At 57.9% G+C, this 21,624-nt stretch overlaps 6 protein-coding genes across 6 annotated transcripts; 2 read left to right on the top strand and 4 right to left on the bottom strand.

Annotated features, from left to right (window-relative positions):
- Positions 1-6: 6 nt before the first annotated feature.
- Positions 7-3,706, bottom strand: P884DRAFT_262103 (uncharacterized protein). Its single transcript, XM_069441630.1, has 2 exons — positions 3,201-3,706; positions 7-3,144 (listed from the first exon to the last, which is right to left on the bottom strand). The coding sequence occupies exons 1-2, from the start codon at positions 3,313-3,315 to the stop codon at positions 329-331; spliced, it is 2,931 nt and encodes a 976-aa protein (XP_069295897.1). The 5' UTR covers positions 3,316-3,706; the 3' UTR covers positions 7-328.
- A 3,388-nt stretch (positions 3,707-7,094) lies between these two features.
- On the bottom strand, positions 7,095-12,247 carry P884DRAFT_247359 (uncharacterized protein; the record flags this gene model as incomplete). Its single annotated transcript, XM_069440500.1, has 4 exons — positions 11,628-12,247; positions 10,502-11,565; positions 8,857-10,431; positions 7,095-8,795 (listed from the first exon to the last, which is right to left on the bottom strand). Exons 1-4 carry the CDS (start codon positions 12,094-12,096, stop codon positions 7,095-7,097), a joined length of 4,809 nt encoding a protein of 1,602 aa, XP_069295896.1. The 5' UTR covers positions 12,097-12,247.
- Positions 12,248-12,657: 410 nt separating this feature from the next.
- Positions 12,658-13,555, bottom strand: P884DRAFT_279181 (uncharacterized protein; the record flags this gene model as incomplete). Its single annotated transcript, XM_069443275.1, has 2 exons — positions 12,658-13,424; positions 13,516-13,555. The coding sequence occupies 2 exons, from the start codon at positions 13,553-13,555 to the stop codon at positions 12,658-12,660; spliced, it is 807 nt and encodes a 268-aa protein (XP_069295895.1).
- A 1,094-nt stretch (positions 13,556-14,649) lies between these two features.
- Positions 14,650-15,807, top strand: P884DRAFT_205509 (TAP42-like protein; the record flags this gene model as incomplete). The annotated part of the gene is made up of 1 exon (XM_069438655.1): positions 14,650-15,807. The coding sequence occupies one exon, from the start codon at positions 14,650-14,652 to the stop codon at positions 15,805-15,807; it is 1,158 nt and encodes a 385-aa protein (XP_069295894.1).
- A 497-nt stretch (positions 15,808-16,304) lies between these two features.
- Positions 16,305-18,954, bottom strand: P884DRAFT_205546 (uncharacterized protein; the record flags this gene model as incomplete). The annotated part of the gene is made up of 3 exons (XM_069438657.1): positions 16,305-18,002; positions 18,063-18,307; positions 18,378-18,954. 3 exons carry the CDS (start codon positions 18,952-18,954, stop codon positions 16,305-16,307), a joined length of 2,520 nt encoding a protein of 839 aa, XP_069295893.1.
- Positions 18,955-19,660: 706 nt separating this feature from the next.
- P884DRAFT_331162 (uncharacterized protein) lies at positions 19,661-21,270 on the top strand (the record flags this gene model as incomplete). Its single annotated transcript, XM_069445715.1, has 2 exons — positions 19,661-19,680; positions 21,111-21,270. 2 exons carry the CDS (start codon positions 19,661-19,663, stop codon positions 21,268-21,270), a joined length of 180 nt encoding a protein of 59 aa, XP_069295892.1.
- Between the last annotated feature and the right edge of the window lie 354 nt (positions 21,271-21,624).

The following is a 21,624-nucleotide window of genomic DNA, read 5'->3' as shown; positions in this document are numbered from 1 at the left end:
CAAGTGTCTCAATCATCACCATCACCTAGATCAGCGCCTTGTCCATACATACATGTGCCATACATGCCACCTCACGGCAGCCATACACCAGGGTATCAATCCCACCATGCGTTTGGTGCCGTTCCATGACCGACTCTTTTGCCCACGCCGGACCCCAAGCCAGATAACCCGTCATATTCCCATACTCATCTCTCCTCTCCATGCCCCATGATATGACCGTGGCCCTGTGGTCCACTCATGCCCATCCCAAGCTTCCCAAACCAAGGAAACTCCCAAGTGGTTACACACAAAGACAATACCAAAGAGCGTCGCCAGCCATTTCGTCCTCTTACTCTTCCCCTTCAACCTTCAAAACGGGCACCGACAGTCTCTTCCCCAACCCCTGGCTCGTGGGCCCCTTGCGCCGCAACATGGCCGTCGAAGGCTGCCGGGACAGCATTCTCGCCCTCCTGGCTTGCTTCCTTAGCCTTACGGCGTTTTTTATCTTATCATGGGTCTCCAATCCCTCGCCATGTTGTTGTTGTTGTTGTTCAGGTTGGTTCCCCCCCCCTTGTTGATGATTTCGGGTCCTGGATTCCTTCTCGCATCCTTCCAATCGTTGCCTCCGTGTCTGCTTTGCTCTTTGCAGTTGCCGCCGCGACAGTTCTTCATCCTCGTCAATGTAATCCGCATCATAACCGTCGTCGTGATCGTCTACAGCCTCCATCCCCCCTCTTTCGCGTCGCTTATAACCATACCCGCCATTACCACCACCCTTATACTCAGACGCAGAGCCGTCATAAGTCCCAACAAGACCGAGAGCGGACAACCTCCTGATTTCTCGCCTTCTGCCTCCCTCAACCCGTTTTGCGCTCCTCCTCACAGGATAATCCTCCCCCCACCCCGGCGTATCATGAACGAAACCATGCGCACCATAAGGTGCCGAAACGGTCGCGCCACCGTTGCCGCTGCCACAACACTTGTATCGGTCCCATCTTCTCCCGCCCTCACCGGCACCGAACTCCTTCTGGCTCTCATGTACGTCATTCACGGGTCCCAGCGGCGACCTTGGCGCAGGCGACGAGGGAAGGGGATCCTCCAGGCCTGGCAGCTGCATCCCGCCGGGTCCAAACCCCAGATTATCCTTAAATAGCAGTTCCTCCTCGCCCTCTGCTGTCGGTTGGCGACTGGAAGTCGTTCCTGCCGTCGTCGTTGTTGATGTTGGGGCTCTCATCAAAGACTCGGCGTCAGAGGAGACGTAGTCATCTATGTTGAATGTGTCTGACGCGGTTGCTGGGGCGACGGGGTTAGAGGGGAGGTAATGGGAGAGAGGGTCGGTCGAGGCTGGCTCGGGACCCTCGTTACGCGACTGCTCGCGTTGGGAGGCGGAGATGAGATAGTCGTCCATACCGGTCGCTTCTGGCGGTCCCTTCCTGGGTGCGGGCAGGACCGTGTTGTGAAGTTTGTCCTCAAGATCCGGGTTGTAATAAGGCTCGACGTCAGAGTCCGAGTCGTGGGTGGCGGAGTGGGGTTTTGTAGGTTCCAACGGCGGAGAGATGGTACCGATGCTGAGGTCGACCGAGGTATCGGCCGTGTGGAGGGAAGGGGGGCGGTTGAAGGTGCTGGTCACTATGCTAGCTGCGGTGCTGCTCTCGCAGGCCGTGGGTGTGCCTGATGAGGCGGACCACTTGCGTATGTTACCGGTGCGGATGGGTGGGGGATAGTCCAGAATATCGTCGTCCGGGAGGGTGATATCGGCGGCCCGAGATTCTTCCTTGGAGGCAAGCAAGTGGGGATTTCGCAAAGGAGGCACTCTATCATCCTCGGGGATCTTTCGCGATCGAAATGTTGGCGAGGCGGTGGCTTTCTGGTCGTCATTGACTTCGGGACGAACAGATGTTTTTTGAACAGGGCTCTCCGTTGCAATATGAGTCAAGTTCTTGGACCTCGCTTCCAGCGGAAACGAGGCTGGGCCGCGTAGCATTTCCCGACTCACTGTCGACAACGCGGAGGAGTGCAGGGTATGGAGACTGTGATACCTTTTTGAGGGGGAAGACGCCGAAAGGATAGCCGAGGAGCGACGAGGCCGAGCGGCTGACCAGAGGGCAAAGTTGCCTGTCGGCGAATCATCAGTATCGCCGTCCTCTGGCACCGGCGCCTCTGCTCTCCGCTTGGCGAGTTCGACGGAATCGCGCGGCCGCCTCGCGGTGCGGATCGTCGGTGCTGGCGCCGTATCCGGAATCTGAGGTACGACTGGAGTATTCAACCTCGGACCAGAGAAGCCGAAGTCCAAGCTCTCGTCCTCTGGAACGGGAGTACGTGGTGAGAGGAGGGCGCCGAGGTGCTCATGCTTCCGATCGAACGGCAAACTCTTCACCTTTCCCAAGGATAATGGCATGTAGGTGCTGACCGAGCGGCGGCGTGCGGGATCCTCTTTGCGCGAAGACCTCGAGTTCGAGGATGAGGTGCTTCCATAAGGGTCCCTTGACAACGAAGGCTGGCTTGCGCAAGGCGATATCCTTCGGACTCCCGCCTTATACGGGTCCAGCTTTTTGGTGCCTGTGAGATGCCCCGCGTGCTGTGATTCGGCTCTTCTCATCTGGGCGTAAAAGGCTCTCACATGCTCCGAGCTAAGATCGAAGCCGTTTTGGCCCAAGTTTCTGTCGGCAACGTCTTCGCCATAGTCCCTTGCGCCAGCAGCAGTTACCCTCTCCCTGAAGTCGGCCGGCTTGATCTCGGACTGAGCGTCGAGGAGATCCTTGAACGCATTGCTATTGTTGGTCCTGAGGGACTCGGCACGTAAGCGTCCGGAATTGCGGTTGAAAGCGCCTTTTACGGTGCCCATGGAGCCTCGAGAGCTTGGACGAGACGTTGACGCGCCGTCGGTCTTTGTGATCCGAAAGGAGAGTGGAGGCGGCCTTCCCCGGCCAGACCCTTTCGCCCGGGACACTCCTTTTGAAAGGGAGACGCGGGAGTGACGGTCATTCTCAGCCGCACCAAGTCCTCCGGTGTCCTCTTCTCGGAGGCGGGGCACGTTGGGAGTGGGAGCTGGCTGCTCGTCCTCGGCGGCGGCGCCGAGAGAGAGCTCTGACTGGTTGGAACCCGCCCGCACACCCGAGGGAGAGCCCTCCAACCTTGAATTGTCGGCCACTACGGCACTTTCATCTGCACCCGTGTCAGTCGAGCCATGTCTACAGTTCCGCTGCGAGGACTTTCCTCACCTTGCGGGTGGGGGGTTTGGGACGAGGCGGACTCGAGGGGCTGGGCGCTCACGACGGAGGCTCCAGCCTTTCCTCGGTTGACCGTTTTCTTGGAGATAAAGCTGAGAAGGCCCATTGCACTACCGGGGTCGACCTGCCATCAGCTGGCGGCGAGGGCAGCGCGGTGCCGTAGAACCGTGGCTGTGCTAGAATCGGTAGTCTTCTTGCCGTCTCGGTTTTTCTGGGTCGCCTATTACTGATGCGCCAATACTCTGTTGGTTAAGGGGGCAGTGTGTGTCTAGTAGCTGATGCACACTGAGCTCCCAAAGGTTACTAGGCACCCTAGGTATTTGGCGATGCTGGGCGTCTGGACCTGAGAAGGGGAACGACAAGACTGAGGTGTTGTGTTGTGAGTCGTGAAAAAGAACAGGAAATTTGGGGGAGATCAGACGGAGGCGGGGTCGAGAGATGATGAAGCTGAGTTGGCAAGGATATACTAGCAAAATGGCAAAAACACGAAGGATGATAGTCCGAAGCCGTGTACTAGTACGCTCGATGAGGACGGGTGGGATCCATTTGACTGCGCCGAGCTGGAGTCCTGGGGTGGGACAAAGTCGAAACACACCCCCCCCCCCCCCCCCGAAAACGGGAGATGCCTCTTCCCTGTCGGGTCCCTGCTGGGTAACAACCACTCGGAACCGGCAAGATGGACGTCCCCTGGTTTACCCCGTAATTGCGTACATGTACCTTACCCACTGTATGTAAGGTATGTACAGTCCTTGTGTGGAGTGCTTCGTCGTAAGTAACTTGGTGGTCGTCATGGCTCGACGGAGCTGATCTTGGTTCTCGATTAGAGTTCCCACAAGAAGCCCCATCCATGATCCGGCAAACAAAGATGCGGCCAGCTCGACTCGCAGGCGGGGAACGGCTAAGAGAGCAGCGCTGTTTCCTCAGATTTGACATACATAGTAGATCCCTAATAACTAACGCAGGTAAGGTAGGGAAGGCACCTCTCGGGTAGGCAAGGTAGGCAAGGTACCCAAGGTGGGCGCGTCAGTCGCTGCCTCGCTCGACGAGCACTTGCACGCCCCCGGGTTCCGGTACCTCTTCTCCTCAACTCTCTCCAATAGACCAGACCCGTTGTTTCCTCCTCTCCTCAGCTCCGTCATCACCCCATCCGCCGAGCGCATGTCACTTGCATCGGCAGGTCCGGGGCCGCCTTGGGGAGGGGAACACCTTCTAATTTGGGGAGTGGAGAGACGAAAGCATGGGAAGAGCATACAGAAACGGGCAAGCGCATATCTTGACGGCATGGCCAACAGAAAGTGCAAGAATGCATTCGTTTGACCGGGAAGATGCAGGGACGACGTGCTCCGTCGTTTGAAACACCCCACCGGGAGAACTGGCCACCGTGGGGTTGCATTCCGAAGGTCTGTGAATGTGGTTTCGGCGATTCTCTTCTGCTTAGCGCCTCGACACAGCTTCCATGTTCTAACTGGCGGCTGCTGTGTGTAGTAGTGTACTGACAGATACGGAACAAGCGGGTTCACCACACTGTATCCGAATGTCTTCCGTATTCCAGAGATAACAGACATAACAAGTACTGATTCTCTACACTAGTACACTACCTACAGACTAACTACCGAGACTCGGTTGTGCTGAGGCATTTCTCAAGCACGGGCCGGAAATACACAACACACCACACTCTCCGTTTGTCAGGATAGACAAGCCTCATCCCTGGCAAAGACCTCTGCCGTAAATTGAGGAAATGGACGCTAAAATGCATGATTCATGCACAGTCTTTCGGAGGGAGGTTTTGCCGATCCTCTTTTGCCTATTTTCTTCTTTTCTTTCCTTCCCTTCCTGTCTCTTCTATGCTCGCGGCTCACAGTATCAGGCCCACAGAGAAAGCATTCTTTCATCCTCAATGGCATGGTCGAGTTTGATTTTTTCTCTTTCTCGAGTGCCAAGCTGCTGTCTTGTGGGTGGGCTTTGGAGGGGAGTGGGTCCTTCTTGGCAGGGGATAGTGCGTCAAAGACAGGGATCAGCAGCCCCGCACCCCTAGTCGTCGATCTGGAGATCTTCTTCTAGCGATCTGGCACCTCAGTGGTTGCCAGCGAGGGTCCATCGAGGCACACCTACAAAGGCACAACCTCTTGTTATTGCTGCTGCATATGTGTTCTCCGGCCTCATCGGCTGGGTCAGTAGCATTCTCTTAACCATGCTGAGCAACAGTACGCCAACGATGCGCGTATTTTGTATACCAGCGAACGGGGGACCAAATGCGCGGGCGGCGCTGTAAGAATTCGGCAACCCGCACTTTGCATTTTCGTCTGCTCGCAAAAACATCCGGCACCCCGGGCAATCCACTCGATTGGCTCGACTATCTCAGTCGCGATCGGGATCAGCGGATCTAATGATTGTTGGGAGCCGACGCTGGCTCTGCTCGGCTCTCTAATTATACTCCGTGTTTGCGAGTTCGTCTCCAGTGACGCTGGAGTTGCAAGCTAAACTTTGATCAGCTTGACCAGGGAGGGTAGGTTAATCGGTTTGTACGGATTCCACTAGTGCAGACTAGTCGAGTTCCTGTATGTATGTACTGTACATGTACATACGCCATAGTCAGGCCAGGATCGGGGGTGTCCCAGCCACTATGGCTTGCCGCAGGATCACTTCCGTCACTTTCATTGCCAATGTCGAGCGTTTGTCTCTCCTCATCTACGGATTACAAGTGGCAATGCAGCTCTGAGGAAGGACGGCTCAGGGCGGTCAAGGGTGTTCGGAGTAAATACCACTCTGTACTACGTACTCCGTAGTAAGTGAAGGTGGCTGATGGTGGGGTTGGGATCGCACCCGAGTTCCCTACCCCTTCCCTTTCCCTTTCTGCCTCTTTGGTGCGGTTGGGCATTGGCAAATGAATCGATCCCACGCCGCATGCTGCGTGTAATCCGTACATGCAACTGCACGAGTCTCGGGTATGGCTGCCGCCTTCCGAGAGATACTATGTACTAGTTCTCGAAGGCAAGCCGCAGCCTTCCTTTTTTTTCCCTTTTTTTTTTTTTTCCCGACGCAACTGTTTGTCTTAAACCCTGTCCACGGAGTACGAGGCAATTGCTTCTGCGAAAGTCCACGTGGCGTTCTTTCACAAAAGGATGGTTTCGACATGGCTCTACTCTCGGACATAGTTGTACTGTAGTCATCGTGTTTTCTGCTTGCCTTTGCGATAACCCGCTCGACCATGCATGGCCACCACGATTCCGTTCCGTAATTGCGCTGTCGTTGCCGGGATGACCGTATGCAAGCTTCATTTGTTGAATTTCGCCGTGCAGCACTTGAAAGGCAGGAACACTCTCAATCGTTCGTACCGGTTGGATGCATATGCAACCATGCAATCCGTTGGCGGTGTTCATCTCTGACGCCCACCCTTCCTGCAGCGAAAGGAGCCTCCCGCACCAACATCGGGATAGCGGACACCAATTCCGCGAGCAAGTCTATGCAGTTCACCTCGAGCACTTCTTGCCGGCTTTTATCTTTATTTTTGTTTTTATTTTATTTTATTTTTTTTTTTGGTATGTTTGGGGGGGGGATCAGTTTAGCTTGCACTCGAAACATTGTTAAACGACCAAAAACCGGGTTAGTTAACGGCAACCTTTCTGTTTGCTCTGCTTTATCCTGGAGTGTGTAGGCAATAACGTTGCACGGCAAATGATCAAGCTCGTTAGAAAGGCCTGGTTTCTTCCACGGCCTGTCTCCAGACGCCATAAGGCACCTTTGTAAAGGTACGGACGGATGCTGCAGCGCAGAAAATCAGATGCCCGCATCGTCTCTTTCGAGTCCGATGGCAACGGGTAGGAGCCAGCCATCAACCCCTCCTCACTTCCCGCCCCCGCCCCCCTTTCTTTCGCCTTTCTCTTACTAGACGGCCGAGCCGTGATCTGGCTCTTGGTCTTCCCCTCCCACCGTCCCATCCACCCCACAAGCACACCCATGCGCCTTCTGAAACTCCTCCGGCTCCATCCCCTCTAGCACCTTGAGCGCCAGCTTCGCCGCCGCGATCTTGCCGTACCTGCTGCTCCCCGACACCGCGTGCGCCAGCGTCCTCCCGTGGACCCGGACGGCGCACACCAGCCGCGGGCTCGCCATGGCCGCAAGGTCGAGCACCCCACGACCATCGTCGTTGCCATCACCGCCATCGTCGGCCGTCGGCGCCATGGCCGGGACGGGTAGCTCCTTGACCAGCAGCCGCCACTCGCGGCAGCGCATTTTGCTCTGCAAGACGGCGGCGAGAGCGGTGACGGGGTGCTTGCGGGCGAACGCGTCATACGGCCGCATGTCCTCGAAGAAGGGACGGACGTGGTCGGCAAAGAAGCGCCGGACCTCGCCAAAGTCGTACCCGCTGTCCACGAAGACGGCCCCGACGTAGGCCTCGACCACGTCGGCGAGGCACTTGGGCGGCCGCCGCGCGCAGCGCACCCAAAAGTCGCGCGCAAATGCCTCCTCATCGCCGCCCCTCTCCTTCTTTTCCTCCCCCTCCTCCCCTTCCTCACCCTCCTCCGTTCCCTCCCTGGCCGCCCGCAGCTCGCCCTCCACCTCGGCGACGAAACCGGCAACCTCACTCTGGACCTGCGGGTGGCAGTGGACAATGGACTTGTGGAAGCCGAGGTAGACGGCCAGGCAGGCGAGGAACTGGTTCGATACCATGGCCATCTTGTGCTCCGTCAGCCACTGCGGGTCCGCGCCGGGGAACCGGCGGAACAGGAACTCGACGCAGGCCATGTCGAGGAGCGCGTCGCCCAGGAACTCGAGCCGCTGGTACGACGGCAGGCCCTCGTAGAAGGTCGGGTAGGCCGGGTGCTGGAACGCCGAGCGCAGCAGGCGTGGGTGCCGGAACGCGTAGCCCATCCGCTCCCGGAAGCGGGCCGCCATGTCGATCTGCGCCGGGCTGCACGGCACCGTCTGCCACTCGGCCGGCCGGTAGGCGGCGTAGTAGTCGCCGTAGGAGCTCATGGCGTGGTTCCCGTCGCGGACCATGACGGTGACGGCGCGGACGGCGAGGTCAAAGTCCGACGGCGACCGGTCCTGGGCCGTCAGGTAGGCCGCGCCGATGAGCGCCTCGCACACGTCGGCGATGGTCTTGTCCGCCAGCTGGTGCTTGCCATCCACGTCTCTCCGCTTTCCCCGCTTGAGAGTCAGGCCCTCCGGGTACCAGCTGCGCCGGTCGAAGGCCGTGGATCGTATGTATTCCTCCAGCTTAACCTCGAGCGCCTTGTTGAAGAGGTTGCGATTGCAAACCAGTAGCATGCGCTCGACGTGGTACTCAGACTCGTCCTTGTCCGGCAAGAGCGTGAAGATGGAGATGGTTGTGGCCATCTTGAGGAAGCAGTCTCCGAGGAACTCGAGCCGCTCGTAGTTGCTGCCCATGCCGCCCCGAAGTTCGATCTTCTCCGCGTCGTTCTCGTCGGTGTTGTCGCTGTCCTTGGTGAATGCCTCGAGCGCGAGATCCGGCCGTATGTTGAGACCGAGCTTCTCGCAGGCCTCCAAAGCGACGAGGTTCGAGTCGATGCGGTGCATGATCGACGGAAACGCGTAAACCATGGCCACCACGTCCACGGGTAGCTACGTAGTTTTCTCAACGTTTTGCTTATTTCGCCTGTTTCTCATGCATCTCTTCACTTACCGGAGATATTCTTAGGGGTTCTAGCACGAGGAAGCACGGCTTGGGCTCCAAGTCGTCGTCTCTGATGTTGTCATCTAGAAAATTGCGGCGGATGGGCAAGAGCTCCGCCTCGACGACCGGCTGGTCCTCCCGGAGAGCCATGGAACCACGCGACCTTCGCCAGGCACTGAGACTGTAGTTCAAAATGTCGCGCTTCCCGCCCGGTACGCGCCAGGCTCTGTGTCCCGGGGCAACGACGCCTTCCGGAACAGGGTCCGTCGGTCTCAAGTCGTGACGGCGCCGGCGCAGGAAGAACTTCCGAGAGCCGTCATACGGATCGCAAACGTACTTGTCCCTGAAGAAGTCATCCAGCTCGTCGAACGTGTAGCGGATGTGCTCGTTCTCCCCGACAAAGCTGATGGTGGCCCAGTCCACGAGACAACTCGGACCGTCAGCTGCTGTGAACCCGCTGGAGTGTTCCAATTTTGTTGGGGCGATGAAGTACGGGAGTTGAGCAGCGGTAGCCTCGTATTCCTTGCTAAAGACGTCTTTGAAGACGGCCAAGGTAAAAGCAGCCAAGCCTTGGATCTGGCGGTCATCAAGCTCGAGAGACCCAGGAACCGGAACGCAACGAACAGCGGAGAAGCGATTGCTCCCGAAGTAGAGCGGGAACGATGGGATTTCCTGCACCGGCTGCCGTGTCAGCAGGAGGAGCGGAGATGACGGTCGGCCGAGCACGGTCGGGTCCGATAGCGTCAAGGCCAGGGCGTAGAGCTCGACGGGCTCGCCCACGGCAGACCAGATCTCGGGCTTGACGCGCATATTGTACCGCTCCTTCTTCTTGGCGCTGACGGCCAGCCGAGCGTTCCGCATGGCGTGGAGCTGCTTCGTGAAGGTGGGCCGTAGATGCCGATCGAGGTAGTTGGCCTTGATCAACTTGAGGCACATCTCGTAGGCCGCCGAGCACTTGGCAACCGCCTTGCTCCCATGGACCCTCCCGGTGGCATTCCTGATGGGAGAAGAGTCCGGCAAGGTCACCTCGCACTGGAAACCTCCGGGCACGGGGAGGACGAGGTAATCGGCCGTGAGGCTGACCCCGGGTGGGTGCGGGAGCGAGGCCGCGAAGGCGGCCAGGAACACCAGACTCTGCCTGTAGTTGAGCTTCGCGCCCGTCTCGGGGACCGTGTACTGTCGCTGGCCCTTCTCCTTGCGCAAGAAGTAGTCCATGTTGAAGTTGTTTCCCGTCAGCTTCCTGTCCTCCGGCATCGCCTCACAAAACTTTCGGAGAGCATCTTCGCTCTGCTGGTTCTGGGCCAGTTTTCTGCGATGCTCCAGATTTCCCGACTCAACCATGTGAACGTAGACGGAGCCCTCCTGGCGAGCTCTCCCGCGGGATTGGATGTACTGGATTAATGTGTCGTTGAGATCGAACCTTATGATTGCGTTGCAGTCCGGGATGTCGAGACCCTCCTCGGCGACCGACGTGGCAAAAATGCAGTTGAGGTCGCCCTTTTTGAACTTGTAGATGGTTCGGACCTGGTCACGATAAGTCACCTTTGCGTTGCCATAGCTCGCGTCGGGACGGCCGCCCCCAACCTGTTGAATGATTAACCTGAATGATCTTCTGAGGCAGTGCCCTAAGGCAAGTCTGAGATGACCCCCCTACCAATAAGCCGGGCACTAGGCCTGGAATCTTCATCTCTGGCTGCTGCAGTAGGTCAGCAAGCAGCGAGACAGTGTTCCGCTGCCTGACAAAGACGATGCATCGCCGATGGTGGTTGGCGCCGTTGAATTCCTCCCGAAGGATCCTGAGCAGTAGGACGACCTTGGAGGACAGCACGCCGATCGAAGGGCGGGCGAAGGTGTGCCGCTTCACCAGGTCATGGGCTTCCCGCACCTTGTCGACAGGCTGGCCGACGCTTTGGTCGTAGGTAGACTGGCCGAAAGCTTCCCTTCCGGCCATAGATTCCAGCTTGACCGCCTCTCCTTCCTCGAAAAAGAGTTGCCAATACCGGTCGGCACACCAGGGACCAAGCTCGGCAGCTGCGGTGTCTGTGAAGGCGAACGGCTTCCGGAAGACGCGGAGGTCGCCGACGAGCCTCTTCAGCGCCTGGTTGAGCTCTGTCTCCCAGTCTGGGGGCCTCTTGTCATACTCCACGACCACCTCGTGTTTCGGCTTCGCTGAGCTCTTGTGCAAGACAGTCGGATCGGCAACGGTGGCGATCTGGCTGTGCAGGAGGCCTTCGAGCTCGGCGGCCGCAACCTTCGGGTCGGTCTGGGCATCGACAGGAGAGGCGGTCATGCCGAGAATGCGAGGCCTCTTGTTTTCGTCCTCCACGTCGGTGTAAAAGTCCTTGATGATACGAGCGTAAGGGTGGTTCTTCTTGGTGTGATGCGCCTCATCGAAGACCAAGAGATTCACCTGGTCCATCCTGACGTAAGAGTGGCTGAGGCACTGATAGAGGATATCGGCGGTGCAGACGATTGCCATGTTCTCGTCGAAAGCCTTGCGCCAAAAATCCTCGGATACGTTCTCTACCATATCACCGCAGAACTTCTCGATGGGATAGTCCAGGTTGCAGGTTAGTACAGCATGCTGCTGGAACACGAGGGCTACCTTGTCGACCAGGAAAAAAGCAATGCGTTTGGGCAGGCCACTGGATCGACTCTCGAGCTCGTTCTGGATTGTCCATCGCAACAGCAAGGCGGCGATCAGCGTTTTACCAGAGCCTATGGACTGTCAATCCTGGACTGAGAGCAGTGAGGGAAAGCCCCCGTAAAAAGGACCGTACCAGTGTCCAGCACGGCGATCGTGTTTCGGGTCTTGGCCAGCTCGAAGAGCTCGAGTTGGTAGTCGCGGGGACTCGTGATGATGTGCCGATTCTCAAGCTGCCTCATCAGCGAATTCAACGTCTCGTCGTTATCGACAAAGAACTTGTCGAGGAGGTTCTTCGAGAGATCCTGCTGGTGTTCCTCAATCCACACATCGAAGGCGGCGTGGTCTGCCCTTTTTCTCTCCGACACCTTGCGCGGTGCTGGGGCATGGTTGATAGCCCATTTTTTGCTGTCAGCTTCTGCTCCGTCTTCTCTGTCGGTGTCTTCGGCGTTGGTCAAGGCCTCTTCCGCGACAGTGAGACCGGAGGCGGACTGTTCCAGTGTGCTTTTTGTGAGCGGTTCGTCGAGGTCTATCAAGTCATCTTCAACTGATGTAAGATCAGGAACTGGTGCTCCCGATGGAACCTCTCGCATCTCCACGTCCATAGCTGTGATGTTGTAGAAGCGCGTCCAAGGGCATAAATGTCTTTCGCCAGAGGCAGTGAACGAAATGATAAAGACGGACGAATTTGGGAAGTCTGGTTGCGCCACGTGGCCACCGTGAAAGAAACGGTTCGCGTTGTAGCGGTGCAATGGAAGGAACGGGTAGAACGAAGTAAAACGTTTAGAAGTGGTGTGTGGGAGATTTCATGGCCCGCAAAATGCAAGTTTGCGTGTCATACACAGCAGTCCGCTGGGGGCCTCTGCAATCTCCCCGCAATGGCAATGGTCAAAGATTTTTGATAGGTCAGATCATGTAGACTACAAGGCTACCGATGGTTTCTAATGCGCAAATGTGAGAAAAACGTCAACGATGTATGTACAACGTTTGGGACATTTCGAACTGCAACGCTAGGGAAGTGAGAGAGGGGCCAAGGGCGCAACAGGGATCGGCCAGGAATAGAAGACAACTCACAATCAAGGGTCCGCATGGCTCGAGATGTTGATCTCTCGAGCCGCGACCAGCGGGTATCATTCGTTGGGTCATGCTGCCTGTTGAATTTGGGCTCAAGGACTCAGCCTCTCCAACGTCCACCTATCGTCGCCACCGTCCCCCCTGACACGGTCATACACGAAGCGGTCATGCAACCGGTTCTCTCGCCCCTGCCAGAACTCGATCCGCTCCGGCACGATCCTCAGCCCGCCCCAGAAGTCGGGCACGGGGATGTGGTCGGCACCTTCGAATCTCGCCTCGGTCTCCTTGACCCATTTATCCAACATGGCACGCCCGTCGTCTCCCTCTATGCTCGCATCCGGCTTGAGGACCGCGCTCTGCCTGCTCGACCAGGCGCCGATCCGGCTGCCTCTCACGCGAGTGTCGAAGTACGCCTGGCTCTCCATCGCGGGGATCCGCTCCGCCCTTCCCTCAACGCGCACCTGCCTCTCGAGCGGCTCCCACCAAAAGACCAGCGACGCCCACGGGTTGCCCGTGCTCGACCCGTCTGCGGTCCCAAACAAATCCCTCGCCTTTCCGCTGGTGCCGAAATTGCTGTAGATGACGAATCCTTTCGCGTCGAGCTCTTTCATGTACACTATGCGCGCCGACACGCGGCCCGACGGCAGCTGCGCGGTGGACAGGGTGCACGTTTCCGGGTGCGAGACGCCCGACCCGAACTGGGATGCCTCGCGAAACCAGGCGTGAAACTGTGCGATGGGGTCCTTTGGGTCCAGGTCGCTCCGCTTCAGGCCGCCAATGTGCTCGGTCCGGAGGAACTGGCCTGCCTGGCCGGGACCAGTGGGGATCTCAAGGTGCTGGTGCGAGCCCGCGGGCGCGACTGGGCAAGGTGGTGAGCGCGGTAAGTACAGTCCAAGGTTGCGAGAGCGTTGAGTGGGAAATCAGGTTATCTCGAGGGGAGCTTCACCTACAGATTAGCTTGGTGCCTTCTTGTGTCGGGTAGAGCGACATTCTGCTTGCGCTCAGCGGTCGGGTTCCTCGGCGGAATACAGATCGTGAAAGCAGAGGGCGGAGCCCAGTTCTCATGGAGACTCAAAAAAATGCAAACAGCAAATCAACAGATGAGATGAGATGACATGATGCTTGCAGCAAGGCAAAACAGGGACCTCGGAGTCAATTCGATCGGGCAGGGAGCCAATAGCGGCGAGGGCCGGCCAGGACCTGACCGCTCCGCCCCACCAACGTCAGGGCCTTTTTGAGATCGACATCGCATCGTGGGGGAAGTTTCGCGCTAGGTGCAAAGACGCAAGTTGAAATTTCGATATCGTACAATGTGTCGTAAAAGTTAGATGTAACAGAGCACCTGGCATCGAACCTTTTACAGTTTATGACGTGCAAGTGGTTCCAACGTTCGACCTGCCCAGCATGTCGATTGCCCAACAATCACCCCACTAACTAACATACATACCCCGCCATCGATCCTGCGATTAGATAAGATGACACCGCCGAGCTACGACGGCTCTTGCCGTTTCTTTCCTCCGCGACTCTTGCTCGGAGTCTCCACGGCTCCTCAGAGCAGGTGGAACTCAGTGTCACCATGGAAACAATTTACTCGGAGTTCTCTCATTGTAAGTAACAGGCTTTCTCCCTAATTTCTGACCCGTCTCACCATCTCGCAGTCCATACATGCCATCACCACCTAAGGCCGTCTAGCACTGCCCCACAGAAAATCAAATGGGAATAAAAACAGAACAGAATATACGGTCTGACTCGAAACCATCTGCTTGTTTTCTGTCAGTCAGGTGATGGTACTTATTCGAACCGCAACGAAGGTGCCAGAAATTGGAAGACGAAATACCCCAATAGCGCCTGGCTATCCGTTTCAACCTCTGACTTACACAACTCGGTTATCGATAAGCCGTAGCGCAGGTACGGCCGCGATCGAGAGCTATTGTGGGTCTCTGCCCCGCGATGTCCCTCAATGCCTTGAGCATGGAACGATCCCAAACAAGCACGTAATTTCCACAAGCGATGCGATCAAAAATATAGCGAGATAGTTAGTTATAAAGGAAAAAGAGAAAAAAAAAGGGAAGAATAACCGGATCATGGACGACCAACCCCGCTCTCTCAAGGACGTCTTTGCCGACGCCGAAAGCAAACGCCTCTCCCTAGAAAACTCGCCGTTCGCTCCCAACTCGTCCGAATACGCGGACACGGTATCGTCCGCGGTGAAGCTCTACCAAGAATGTCTCGCCCTTGTCGGCGCCCTTTCCATCTTCAGCCCGAACGAGTCACTTGAGGACGTATCGACAACCGACCTCCCCTTCTTCCTCATCAACTTCCACCTCGCCGAGATCACCCAAAAGCGCCCCTCCTCGTCACCACAAGAGCGCAAGCGCATCCTCTCCGCCGCCCGCGACGCCTACGAGCGCTACCTCCACCTCATCGACAGCTACGGCCTGCTCTCGCCCCCCTACAAGAAGCTCCTCGAGCAGTACACCGAGGCCCCCACCACCTTCAGCACCGTGTCCACCTCGGACCCGGAAGCCCGGCGCAACGCCAAGATTGCAAACTTCCGGGCCGAGAAGGAGCTCCGCAACCGGCTCGAGTTCCTCCGCCGCCGGCCCGAGTACGGCACCGAGGATGACCGGCACGGCGGCGGCGACGAGGAAGCCGTCCGCCAGGTCCACCTCGCCCACATCGACTACAGCACGCACATGACCTTCCAGGCCCTCGAAAGCCTTAATCGCGAGTGGGAGATCCTCGCGCTCGCGCCGCCGCCCCGAGACCCGCGAGAGGAGCAACAAGACGCGCGCCGCCGGCAGGGCTCCGCCGCCGGCGGCCTGGGGGACAACAACAACAACAACAACAGGAATAACGGCGGCGGCGGCAGGGGTAGTGACGGGTACAGCGACCGCCTCGACGAGCCGCTCCGCCCCTCCCGGGCCCTCGGCGGGCCGCTGCTTTCGAAAGACGGGAAGCCGCTGCGGCCCTTCACGCTGCTGAACAACCGGCAGGAGCTGGCTAGGGGCGTGTTCCGGCCGGGCCACAACCTGCCGACCATGACCATCGACGAGTACCTGGAGGAGGAGCGGGCGCGGGGCGGCATCATCGAGGGCGGCGGCGAGGCGAGCTGGCACCGGCCCGAGCCGGACGAGGACGACATGGAGCGGGCCGACGCCGAGACCATGAAGGCGCGCGAGTGGGACGAGTTCGTCGAGTCGAATCCCAAGGGCAGCGGGAATACCCTGAACAGGGGGTAAGCCAGGGAAGCGGGGCCGAGCAAAAAGAGGGGGGGGGGGGGGTTGGAGTTGCTTTGGGATGTCGGAGGAGATGAAGTGTAGTGGATTGTGGCCTCGAATCTAACTATCATTGCCATGCCCAAATGTGCAAAAAGAACTGGACCCCGGGTTGGTTTGACATATCCAGCTTACGCAGTAGTTATCCCGCAAAAGAGTGCCAGCTCGAGCTCTCGGGAACTGTGTAGATCCAAATCCAGGTCCTGTGTTTCCTTTCCTTTGCCGGCTGGTATCCTATGCCGGACGTTCAAACTCAATGTAATCCAAAAGATACAACAAAGTCATGAAATGAAGGGCAACCTTCCCTCCTCCCCCCCCCCCCTTCTTCCTCCAGCCCGGCTCTTCCACACAATATGCGCCGGTGCCACCCGGTTCCCGCTATTCCCGGGCTTACGGTCTTCATGGCAATGGCACATCTCATTAAGATTGACCCAGACGAACAAGACAGCCCACAAAAAGACTCAGCGGGTCTCTTCCGCATCAACCTCTTCGAAGCCATCCAGCGTCGAACTTCCGTCGTCCAAGTCCAGCTCCAATTCTTCATCCGAGAAGCCTCCAACGCTGCCAGGCGTGGCGTCAGCCCCCGCCACCTCGTCCACGTACATCTCAATAGCCTGCCCCTGCGCCTGGTGCGCCGCCGGCTGTGCATACCGCGCATCCACATACGTGCCTTCCATTTCCACATCACCGGCCGTAAACGACCCGGACGCCGTCGCCCCGCTGCGGCTCGGGCCGAAGCCAGCGTCAGTGCTCGTTCCGGCGCCGCTTCGCTGCACATCCACGCTCCTCCCCGCCGGGGAGGGAGTGGCCGCCGCGGTCGCCGATACCCACTCTGCCGTCCTCTCGCTCCCGAGGCGCAACCCCCCCACGCCCAGATCCGACGGCGCGAAGATGGTCGACGCCGCCCCGTCGTCCGCTCCCTCGATGATCCTCCCATCCTGCGTCAATCCGACTGTCGACAACACCCCGTCCCTGCCTTCCGTCGCAGTGTCCATCTCCGTCCCCGTCCCGACCGTGTAGCCCGTGTGATAGCCCGGACCGGGCTCGCTGGGTCCCATCTCGGCCGGGGGGATAGCCTCCTGAAAAACGCCTCCTGACCCGTCATCGAGGCCGTTGGCCCAGATGGGAAGGTAGCTTAGTTCCCTCTCGTTGAGGCTGAGGAGCAGGTGGTCGGATAGGAACAGCTGGATCGTGTCCGCTTCGGAACCCGCGACGTCGGACGAGGCGGAGACCAGGTGGGTGTTGCAGAGCTGCCCGACGTCGCGACATAGGTCCTCATAGAAGCGGTGGATGTCGAAGAGGTGCGAGTCGTGGTGGTGGTCACGTAGGACTTGGTTCTTCAAGAGGCCTCGGGCCGCGGCCGCGTGTTCCACGGCCGCGGAGAGGGCGGGGTGGGCTGGATCGGTGGTGGAGCTGCTGAGAAAGCGGGTGAGGAGGTTGTTGAAGGCTGTCGCGTGGCTCTCGAGGGACTTGCCGGAGTGGATGGGAGAGGTGAGGAAATCACTGCGCGAGGGGGGCCAGGAGAGGTACTCCCAGAAGAAAGGTGTGAGAGCTTTTTGCGTAGGGTTGAGGACCCAGTAGAGGCTGAGAAGGGGTTTGCGGTCGGCGCCGGGTATGTAGTGACGACGCTGGGCTTCGAGGAGGTCGCTACGACGGTCGTTAGGTTGGTAAATTGAGTCAGGGTTGAGAGCTTTGTCAACCCATTGACGGAAGGCGGAGACGAGGGCGGTCGTGAGATGGTCATATGCCTCTCTGAGAGGGGCGTCGTGGGGCAGGACCCCGATGGCGGCGCTGTAGGCCCGGAGCTTGTCCCACTCTGGACTGCGGCCCGGAAGAAAGGAGATCGCATCATCAGACTGGAGCATCTCGATGGTCTGGCCCATGCGTTCAGCGAACGCGCGGCTGGCATATTCGACCGGGTCGAAAGGGTAGTCGCCATAGTCGTCGCGGCGGCGTTGCGCCCATGTCATTCGAGGAGGACGGGTAACCGGCTTGGACGATGCGTAGTCAACGGCGAGCTCACTGACGAGAATTTTGAACGCCGTGATCAGGACGCTGGGGATCTTGAGCTTATAGGCCAGTTGGAAGGCCTTTTCTGGGCAGATCTCGATGAATTTGGTATTCGGAGGCGCCACGAGCCATTGCGCCACCGGGTCGACCTGGTTGCGTTAGCCCCCACTCCACCCCCACGGTTGGTATCAGATGCCGGGAGAACTTACCACAACCCGCGGCACCTCAAGAGAGATGGCTACCTGGGCGACGGTCCACAATCGAACTGCCGAGTTCAGGAGAAGATCTTCGCCGTTAATAGCCCTGAGCACGCGAACTATGGCTACGCGATGTCGGATAGGGCAGTAGTCTTCAACCTTGCGCCAGTGGGGGATGTGGCTCGGTTTAGAGGGACTGTCCTCGATGATTCCCGGAACATCAGGCTTGACTTGCCATTCGGAATAGTCCGAGAGACCTTGAGAGCAACGTCAGCGGGAAAGAAGCTCCAACAGAGGCAACTGGTGCCAGTGAGGCATCGAACGTACAGCCAAGGTTCATACAGACGTCGTCGTGACCAAGGGCGAGAGTGGCGCCGACAGCCTTGTCAGCCAGCGGCCGAGTTGGAAGGCCGAAGCCGTTCGCGAGGATAGGGTCGGGCAGATACTGGCCGGCCAGAAACCAGATCTTAACCACGCGGGGCAGCCACAACGCCGCTGTGAGATCGGCCAGCTCAAGCCCTTCTGAGGGAGGAGTGAAGTCAAGGACATATTCGATGCCGGGAGGCAACCCATGCTGAAAGCCTAGGCGTCTGCGGAAGCGCTCTTGGGCTCTCGGGGTGAACATGTCCTGAATCTTCCTCGAGTCCAGGCTCATGAGCTTGTCGTAACGCATGCGGAGTTGAAAATCCTTCCACGGCTTCCCGTCGCAGGCTAGGGCAAGCTTGTCCTGCTGGGGGAATTTCACAATAGCGAGCACCGTGCCGTGGCTGTCTTCGGCCTTTTCCCCCTCGCTAAGGTGCCTGAGGGAGGCCACCTCCCTTATGTGGTTGTCGATGGCGTTTGCAGTAGGAGCACCGATGTCGCGGCCCTTCTGTGAGGGAGGGCAAGGCATGTCCTCGGCCATGCCGACAGTGCCCGCGCCCGGCCTTTCTTTTGAGGCGTTTGAACGCATCTCGGCTTTCTTCAACTCAGTCGGCTCTGAGGATGAGGGGTGGTTGCCTCGCAGCCTGGCAGGGGATGTAGGTTTGACACGTCGCTCCGCGGCTAGACGTACATATAACCGTAATATGCAAGCTGGAACGCTGTCGATGACCGTTTGACAGGCGTAAACTGGTGCTTCCCGAAACTTCTCAGGCGAGAGTCCGGCTAGAGAGGAAGTGCGAAGAGAGACGCAAGTGTCTTCCACAAAACAGGAAGAGGCAGCTTGAGACTCTCGCGGACTGCGCCACCGAGTCCCTCGCCGGTCCAAAGGTGCGAGGCTGAGCGGCGGGACATTCATGTTCGTTATCGACGGCCCAATCAACGGTGGCCGCAGAGGGCAATGCAGACTGTAGGCGGGCACACCACCTAAACCAGTAAGTATCTGCTGCTAATTGCTGTCCTCTGCACTCCTCCAGGCAGCAACTCCCCGCGAGATACTTTGACACTATCTGTCTTACGGGTTTTCGTTCTGCCGCTAGCAACCCGTAGGTAGCAAAATCGGTCCTAAGGAAAATGGGGTGAGTAACAGCTGTCAGCAACAGTTTCACACCGAGGAATCTGCCCAGGACCATCAAGTTGTTGGAAAGACATACCTGGATCAATATGTCCGCACATGTCTGCATATCACCATGCCCAAATACGAGGGACAGTGAGACAATCAAGGCGACAAGGCTTGCGTTGGGCAGGTTACCTTAGTGATGCTCAACGTATCGGAAATGGTACTCAGAATCGAATAATCGATGCGATAGAGAGTCCCTAGGAGTGAAAAGGCTGTCATGGTTGCCGGGGTCATGTTGAAGGCTCGCAGCTTCCTTGCCGAATGTGAATGCACTATTCCAAATAGACTTGGTCGCCAAGTTGGCACGCGATTCGGTAGTTGGAAATGCCCCTAAATTGAAGATGCCTTTCTGAGCAACCCGGAGTTACTCTTGTTTTGGACACAGACGCAGTCTGCAATGTTGGGCTCCTTGGAAGCCAATCGGAGCCTTGCCTACTCCCAGAAGCAGCAGATGTGCGCACCTGCAGTGGAAATGATACCTCGGCGCTGTCAGAACGTATGTACGTGGTTACCTACTCGTTGATACGGTAGCGTTCTGGATTCTGGGAATGGCCCAAGCTTTCAGCTCCGTCGCGCCGGTGTTCTAGGCCCATACACTACAAGGTACAGGAGCTGTGTTAACTATCACAAACTAGTCAAGGATACTCACGACGCCACTATCAAGGGAAGCCCGACAGCTGGACCGTGGTCCGTCACAGCGGGGCATTTTGTGGGGCGCTAGCGCTAGGCCCGCCTCGGTATCTGGGGCAAAGATGCGAGCGGAAAGACCCCCTGTTGCCCCCGGTCGCACCTTCTCCCCGCGCTCAGAGAAAGCCGAGCCGAACGAGAGCCGCCCCTGCCCGACCACAACATGGAACCGGACCCTTGCAAGGTCGCGTGCCCGGTGAGCATGGACTGCTAGTACGCTGGGATGATCTTATCTGCTGCGAGTTCCCTCGGCTTCTTGTGGACACTTGAGCAGCTCGGAAGGATTGACATAAACGAAGTGCAGTACGGAGTGGCTAGTGCATTTGGAAGCTGCCCGCACGCAGGTGCCTCTCCACGCCCATGAGAGCTTGACACGTCCTTTGATCCGAGCTCTGCTTCAGTCTTGAGCATTGCCCTCACCGCCACAGCAGCACCAAGCTCCCGTCGGCATATCAACCTTGCCTCCTCTCGTCTATCACCCATCCCCTCCCCAAGTTCCAACCTCAACTTCTACCACAAAGCTTACCGCAACACACATCTTTGGTGTCTCCCGACCATGAATCCGTCTCGGGCAAACTCGGCGTCTTCGCCGTCGCCCTCTACTTTCCGCATCTTCACGTAAGTTGATTGCAACTCGCGAGTCCACCGCATACCTTCTGTCTCTCTCTCTGTCCCCGCCACCTTCTCCAGAACCTACACTCATCCCACCTCGCCGGAGGTTCATCGCGTCTTGAACGTCCCTCCTCAACACCACCACGCCTACGTCACACATAAAACAGCACAACACCATCGCCGGTGCCTGTCGATACAGACTGACACACCTCTCCTCCCAGCCGGTACCCCCGCCTCACCCTCGCCGGGCTAGCCATCCTCGGCACCGGCTTGGGCTTCCGCCGCATCTCGAGCTCGATCCGCGAGAACGAGCTGGCGCAGAAGAACTCGGAAGCACAGAACTTCTACGTTAGCGTCGAGCGCAGTGGCGGCGGGGTCTAGACGTCTGCACGACTGGTGTCTCTTGCTGTACATACACCTCCCACCCTTTTCTTTATTATCTCTGACCAAGACTAAGTAACAGGAATCTTTTCTTGGATGATGACATTAGGCGGGAATGGCGAATTAATGGGTACTCGCTGTGCATGACTATCGGGATGCAATGATTGGGGATGATAGCACACCGTGGTAAGGAGACATGTGTATGTTTGCTTGAAACTACCTTAACGTTTGGGATTAATGGTCGCAACGAGAGGATGGAAGGGGGTTATCGTGAAATACCTCCTCCGTGTTGGACATGCTGTTGTACTGTACCTTGGACCATCCGGAAGCCGACTCGTTCCGAGACTCTGCTAT

The sequence above is a fragment of the Thermothelomyces heterothallicus genome (genome assembly GCF_042370625.1).
Source record: "Thermothelomyces heterothallicus CBS 202.75 unplaced genomic scaffold P884_scaffold_19, whole genome shotgun sequence".
Taxonomy (NCBI): domain Eukaryota; kingdom Fungi; phylum Ascomycota; class Sordariomycetes; order Sordariales; family Chaetomiaceae; genus Thermothelomyces; species Thermothelomyces heterothallicus.
This window is presented reverse-complemented; position numbering and strand designations above follow the sequence as displayed.